Source organism: Bacillus rossius, chromosome 1 (genome assembly GCF_032445375.1).
Source record: "Bacillus rossius redtenbacheri isolate Brsri chromosome 1, Brsri_v3, whole genome shotgun sequence".
Classification (NCBI taxonomy): domain Eukaryota; kingdom Metazoa; phylum Arthropoda; class Insecta; order Phasmatodea; family Bacillidae; genus Bacillus; species Bacillus rossius.
In genome coordinates, this window is record NC_086330.1 from 248,272,121 (window position 1) to 248,279,753 (window position 7,633).

The following is a 7,633-nucleotide window of genomic DNA, read 5'->3' on the forward strand; positions in this document are numbered from 1 at the left end:
ACAATACATTTTGATGAGCCAAGGTCATCACTCAGGTTAGTTTCATCATAGTTTAGTATGTTGGCTGGGAGTGTGTTGGCAATAGTCAGTTTAAGACCGTCCCTGGTCGGGCGACTTGATAGGGAATTGTGGGGTGTTTTCTACATCTTCTACAATTTTTCAGATAAAAATTTCGTACTTGGCTTGTTTGCTGCAGTTTTACAACAGAAATCATCGTACAGGATAATATTGTAGAAAAAATATTGATAAGTATTTTATTTAATGTTTATAAAATTCAGGAAAACACAATACGTGGTCTAAAAACCAAGCTGTAAGATATAGAAATATTTATAGCCTGCACTATTTTTCCTTTTAAAGTAAAGATAAAAAAAGTAAGCAGTGGCATGCTGCTAATGTTATATAAATTTTGATAGTATGGTAAAGGTATTACCATATACATTGGTTCTATGCAGTTTTATGTGATAACATCCTTATTAGTCAAATGTGCGGTTTTTACGTAATAATGCTTTCATATTTATCATCGTTTTACTAATAACTGGATACTTCAGATAATAGTGGAAATCAAGAAATTGTTGATGAACCTGTCATTGACTCTGAATCAGAAGGAGAAGTTGATGATTCCGACCTGGACTCAGACTTTGAAGCATCAGATGCTGGTATCTGATTATTATTGCAAGGCTTTTTTGTTTCATATTTTATAAAATAAGAGCACTTATGAACCGGAATTGTCGAGATAACTTTTCGGTAAAGCACAAATTTTGGGTGAAAATTGTATTGTTGGCTTGTAATTGAATAATGTCATATTTTTAGTAGATGCTTCCAAAATGTCATATATAAGGGCAATCAATGCAATTATGGTTACCGATACGAAACTTGATAAATAAAATACATTTTGTGCTAATCCCGGCACAAGTACTGTCTGAATGACCTTCATTTACAGGCGACTGACTACGTTTCTTATCACTTCGACCACTGCTAGCTAAGTGTTCTGTATTACTGATAAACCTTTCTACATACACAACTATCACAGTTGAGGACAGTCGTTACCATAACACACAGTACATTGGCACTGTGCACTCGCAGCACAAGAGCGACACACACGTACGCACTCTGTACTTGAACCATGAGCATTGTTTTCGATGTTGCAGTATGGCTGTCTATAGTGTGTATATTACAATAGGTGCTTCAGAAGATACATTTTATGCTCTGTTTTCAGATAATTACCAATGATATTCAGACAAGAAGTTATAATTTGTTCAAATGCATTTGTAAATAAATGTAACGTACCACAATTTCTATAGTGTACACCACTGTACTTTATTTTGCTAATCACTGTTGTATACGGTTGAAGATACACTATAGAAGCTGGTATCATTCATTCAGTATACAAACCAGACAGAAAAAAATAAAATAAATATTTTTGGTAATTTTGTGTGAAGATCATCATTGTACTGTACACAAACACATCGCAAATCTCTTAGACAAGTACAGTTTTGTGCAAACAAACTGACACTGGCATCTGTTGTAAAGTAATCGTGTAGTTTATGGCATTATTGAGAACTCCATTTGTGGAAATTCCGGTCTAAGGGTGATCTACAGAAAAAAAAGTCACTTGTACTACCTATATATTTTTTTAATTTACTTTCAGCTGATGAAGATGACTCAGATTCACAGATGGCATCTACCCTCACACCTAAAAGGCCTAAAAAAGGAAACAGTCCAGCCAGCTATACAATACAGATATTGGTTGGAATACCGAAGACATTTTGCCTGATTCCCCTGTCTTTCAAGAAACGACAGGTGCAACAGCACTATTAGATGATACATCAACACCGTTTGATTGTTTTGCTGTTTTCATGCCACTAAAAGTCATGAAGTTGATAAAAACTGAAACAAATTGCTATGCTGGGTCAATCATTACTAAATTGAGAAGGCAAAACAAACTGAAACTAAACAGTCTTTTGGGGGAAGTGGCAGACAGCTAAATTGCAGGATATTTACTTGTTCTTTAACATAATCATACACATGTCATATATATATATATATAGTCAAAAAACCAAAACTTAGCGACTACTGGTCAAAATCTTCCATTCTTCACACCCCCTTTCCGGCATCCATAATGAGCAGAGATTGATTCAAAGCCCTCCTGTCAAACCTGCACATCAGCAACAACGAACAATATATTCCATGCAACCAACCAAATTACAACCCTTTTCAAAATACGTTCCTTCTTTGACCATCTAAATTCTGCATTTTCAGCTTCTTTTGCACCTTATGGCAATTTGACAGTTGATGAAGGCATGTGTGGCTTTCGAGGGCGAATACATTTTCGAGTCTACATGAAAAATAAACCTGACAAATATGGCATAAAACTCTTTGTGGTAAGTTATGCTTATTCCGGATACATGTTGAAAATAGAGGTATATTCAGGGAAGGGAACAGAATAGCCAGGTGTTATGGCGTTACTAAAGAGACTTTTGGAAAACTATGTTGATAAGGGCTTCACTGTGTACATGGACAGCTATTATTCATCACCAGCTGCGTTTGATTATTCGTGGGAACACAAAACGAAGACAGTAGGGACATGCATGGCAAACAGAAAGGGACTTCCGCAAAGTGCTGTTGTAAAAAAAAAATAAAAAAAGGAGAAGTCATTGCAAGTCGGAGAAAACATTTGCTCTGCCTGAAATATAGACACACGAGAGATGTGTTGATGCTGTCAACGTGCCATACTGCCTCTACAAGTGATATGGTTGTTCGTTCTCAGAACGGGCCAGTTACAAAAACAAAACCAGATGTCTTTGATTACAACGTGCACAAAACTGGAGTCGAAAGATCTGACCAAATGATTGTATATTATCCATTCAAACGGAAGCAGTTGAAATGGAGGAAAAAATTATTTTTCCACCTGTTTGTCATGAGTGCAACAAATGCTTTTGTTTTGTATTATATCGGGAGACGAGGAATCCTGAACAGCGGAAAAAATGCAGCCTGGTGCAGTTTCTGATGCAGCTGGGAAACACCTATGTGAAAGAAGGAAACAAGGAACAGCCAGGTCCCAGCACAAACAGACTGAACGGAAGACACTTTCCAGGAAAGATTCCTGCTACAGAAAAAAGGCAAATCCTACACGTGTTTGCAAAGTCTGCACAGATAGAAGCAAGCACCAGACAGGGAAACTAGCTAGAAAGGAAACTTCTTGGTGGTGTCCTGACTGCAGTGTTGCATTGTGTGTGCCAGACTGTTTCAAAGTATACCATACAAATGCTAACTATGTGTAGCTTGGTTTCAGTGAAACATCACAAAGGTTTTTGATAATATTTTATCATCTTATATCGTCTGTGTTTTACATAAATATTTTTATTAAAGTGTCTGCTACTGCCAAAATGTTTCATTACACACAACGTAAAAGCCAATCTTGTGTAAAATGTAACTGCACTTTCTTTTGAACGAAAATTGGACTATTTCGATTTTGAACGTTTTACAATATTCAAAAATGACATTTCATTTTGTAATATTATTAGTGCATATCAAACAATATGACTAGGACTGCTAAACTTTAGGTGTATAGTGTAAAGGGATAATTTTTATAGTACGTGTCTAAACATTTATGTACAGAAATAGGTTTATTTGATAGTCATACAAGGCCATTTTAGTAGAAAAATTTCTACGGATTTTGTGTATAGAACTAGATTTGTTTTATAGGTGTGACATGATCTATAGACACATGTAGTCTAAAGGCCAACTTATTGTAAAATGTGTGTAGATGTTTCTCGTACAGAAATGTTTGTAATATGTTTGATGTATTTTAGTATTTACAATAGTTCTGCTGTTTGGTTATCAATAGGGACCTCTTATGAAATTATCTTAAGATTCTTGCAGTGAAAAGGTCAACTATTGTAAAATATGACTAACATTTTTAGTGTACAGAAATAAGTTTATTTATATTTTTGGCATGTTTTATCATTTAGAATACCTACTTCAATCACTTTAGACTACTTTGTGTTACAGTGAGAACATCTCACAAAATGAACTAGACACAAGTGCACATACCAACTTTTTGTACAGTGTGACTATACATTTTATGCACAGTATTGTACATAATTTTTTTCCATATATTTATGTTTTCCTTTATAGTTTACAGTACTACAATCATTCTTATATTCATCAGGACTTCTCATTATAAAGATGTTTCTCACTCTCTAAAACTGTTTAATGTGAAATTTGTGGAGATACTTTTATTGATAAAAAGAAGGGGAGAGGGGCATTATTACCGGATATAGTATATATGTTTGGTAACATATGATAGGTATATGTGTAATATTAGACAGTTTGTATGGTATGTTACACATGTCTACAAATGCTATGGTGTTCCGACAATAGTCTGGTAAACATGATCATGATGTAAGATATTGCCGTAAAAAAATGTTTTTATTTCCAAAAACATGGTTTCATTCAAATTGTAACTTTTTTTTTAATTTTGAGTAACAAAAAAATGTTTTAATGTATCTAAGTAGAAAAAACTATGAATTAAAATTTCATTTATTATATCAATTTACTAGAAAAATAGAGATACCAAATATTTTTGAAATTCGTGAAAAATGTGCAGTACATCCAGTCCAAGTAGGTCATGTCCAACCAGTCTCCAATGTGTTAATGTAGATAACCTATAATAAACAACCTTTTTCATGATCAAACACTTTTCAATGTAACTTTTTTTTTTAAACTTTATTGCAACTTGTCCCAAAGAGCTGAAAGCTCATGCTGGGGGACTATACATACAATGTACAACATATATACAACAACATAAACATAAACAATGTATCCGTAAGGTTATCAATATCAAAATAGCCTATACACATAAATTATTACGTTTTACCACACACGTCAAATACTAATAAAAGTAAAATCTACGATTATTACAAACATGTTCAGGGTTTCATAAAACTTTTAGTAATATTTAGCGGTAATACTCATAAGAAATTACAAAAGAAATAACACATATCATTCTCAAAAATATTAGGTACTTATAAAAAGAACCCTTTCTGTGTTTTAAATATTTTTTTATTATTATTAAACTAATTAATTATTAAGTTGTTTTTTTTCTTAATCATCTTAACATTAACACTCTTCAAAATGGTCAATTAGGTCCTGTTAAACTACTTTAAGTATCACAATGTCCTCTAAGATAATTATTGGGAAACATGTCAAGAAGCAAAATAAGTAAGTTCGGATTTTTATAATTTTTATGGAAAAGTTGACTTTCCTTCAGAATTACGAAGTTAGGTTCATTTAAATTATTAAAAAAATGTTATGAATAGTGTCAGTTTTGTGGGATAACAAAAGCAATATTAATGGTGAAAAGAAGTACTAGTCTTAAGGTTAAGCTGGATTACAAGTATGGAAAAACACCCCTCCTGCCTAGAAACACTTCCTCTGCCCTCCATGGAACTCCGCACACTCTCACTCATTACAAATAACTTCATTCATACTTATTTTTAAAAATAATAATTAGTAATACCTGCACATTTGGTTTGTATAAATTAATTACGAAATTTTGCTGTATAGTATACCTAAGTTAAATTATCCACGATTTTCGTTTATCTGTGCTAAAATGCTCCAATCCTCTGCCCCTTAACCCAGTTTATCAAGGTTGTACTGTACTTTATTATTTGGTGACAACATTTTTAAATTCTTATGGAAATTTGTACACTGGAGGTTTATTGTTACCATAAATATTTCTAATCATAAAAAAATATAAAAAAGAGCAAAGTTGTCCTACTGTCATAGTGCTGTAAAAAAAACAAAAACAAATATAGCTACTAAGAGAATGAAACTTTAGACTGCACACACTTTCTGCCATCTATTGTACTGGTGTAATGACAAGTTTGTCAAAAATAAATCCACATGCTGTCCCAGTAAGGTATTGGTAAATATTTACCAAGGTATTTTATTACCTCCAAGTAACGATGGAAACATCGTTGCATGCATGGTGTTAACACTTGTGTTGCCGGGGAAACGATAAAGTGGACTATTGCCTAATCTTAGCGCCCTCCACACAAGTTCAGTCCAGCTCCCGTTCTAATTGCTCGGCCCGACCTGACCGTTTGGATTGGATTGAGGCCCTCTGCACACACCTTTAGTCCAGGTGTTCAGTTACGTCTAACCGTGTGTGGGGCCTTTCAGTGCTATTTCTTTTAATTTCGCCCATTTGTACAATGTTAGCAGTTGTCCTAAAATCAGGTATTATTGTTATTGCACCGTAACTTAAAATAATTTTTTTAAGTCTCACCTCAAATATCTTCAAAAGTATATTCACGTACAACCGCCTGACGCCTAAAGATTTGCCTATTGAAGCCAAAATTACTATAGCAGCAACAAAAAGTAAAAATGGTGTCAAGAGTAACGAGAAACCTAAAGATAATAACGTCCAAATCAGAGCCATAACTATCGGCCGTCCCGCACTACACTACATTCAGAATCACACGCGAGTGAACACAAGAAGAGTCAAGATTTTATAGACATTTATATCGACGAATGCCAGTTGACAACACAGAGTTCTGTGCACAGAGTATACTGCATAGTCCGCTCCCGTTAAATACAAGAAGAAATGTCATAGAGTGAATATAGTCATAGGTACATGTGAAGAGATAAAAGCTGCGCAGTTGGCAATGTGTGGACCGATAGGGGACAGATATTTGACCCAGGGTTAGAAGAGGGGTACAAACATCAGGCCCCAGAAACGATAATTTTTAACCCACGAGTAAACACTAGTAGAATATAAGACAACGCAAATATAATTTTTGGAAACCTAAAAATGATGTTATGCATACAAACCATAATCACAAATATGGCCATGGTAACATTTGAGGTGTTAAATAGATGTATGCGTAAGATGATGAAAAATTAAGATTAATATAAGAGGGATAAATCTAGTAATTATTTCTCCACGGGCCTTTAGTATTGTATAAAATTCCTGAGGACATTATCAGCTGTTCCTACAAACGAGAGACTATTCTCCGTCACTCTTACCTGAGTTTTGAAATAAACAAAGCAGCATGTAAACAAACATTTTCATTGGCTACCGGCCGCCGCGCACATTATTCGTGCGAAAGAAATAGTCCCTTAGTTATGTACCATTTGTAAGTATTTTTTAAATGTGTTTTTTATAACAATTGTTGTTATATAGCATTATAGCGTTTCACCATTAATATGTATTTACTTACAATTATGTTAGCAGACACCATGTGTACAGTATACAGTTGATGTGTTGCCTGGCGCAACAGTTGTACAGGTATTTCGGATTCGCGCGCGCACAGATTGTTATGGCTGACACTGGACCGAGTTTTGTAAAGCACAGAACGGGAAAGCCTTTGAAAAGTACACAGAAAACAATTGTGTTGAATGTTTTTAAAACATTTTCAGACAAATATCCGAATTGTCGTGTGTACGATATCGTGAGTTTAACTGCGGGATTTACGGGTGTTTCGAAGAGCAGTGTGCTTCGTAAAAGGATAGAATTACAGGACACTGGGACATTAACATCTCCCGGGAAGAAAAGGAAACGTGAGTATCCTGTTATCAAAACTTGTGATGATTTTGTGAAGACTGCTATTAGTCGTAAAGTGCATAG

At 34.4% G+C, this 7,633-nt stretch overlaps 1 protein-coding gene across 3 annotated transcripts in view; it reads right to left on the bottom strand.

Annotated features, from left to right (window-relative positions):
* LOC134527444 (glycerol-3-phosphate acyltransferase 3) overlaps positions 1-6,589 on the bottom strand; it is a 191,384-nt gene extending 184,795 nt beyond the window's left edge. For 2 of the 3 annotated variants that reach the window (XM_063360130.1, XM_063360132.1), the window contains exon 1: positions 6,293-6,589. In XM_063360130.1, the coding sequence (XP_063216200.1) occupies positions 6,293-6,445 (153 nt within the window). In that variant the 5' untranslated portion in view covers positions 6,446-6,589. The remainder of the gene's footprint in view (positions 1-6,292) is intronic. The other variant, XM_063360131.1, reaches the window with a different exon arrangement.
* Positions 6,590-7,633: the final 1,044 nt, after the last annotated feature.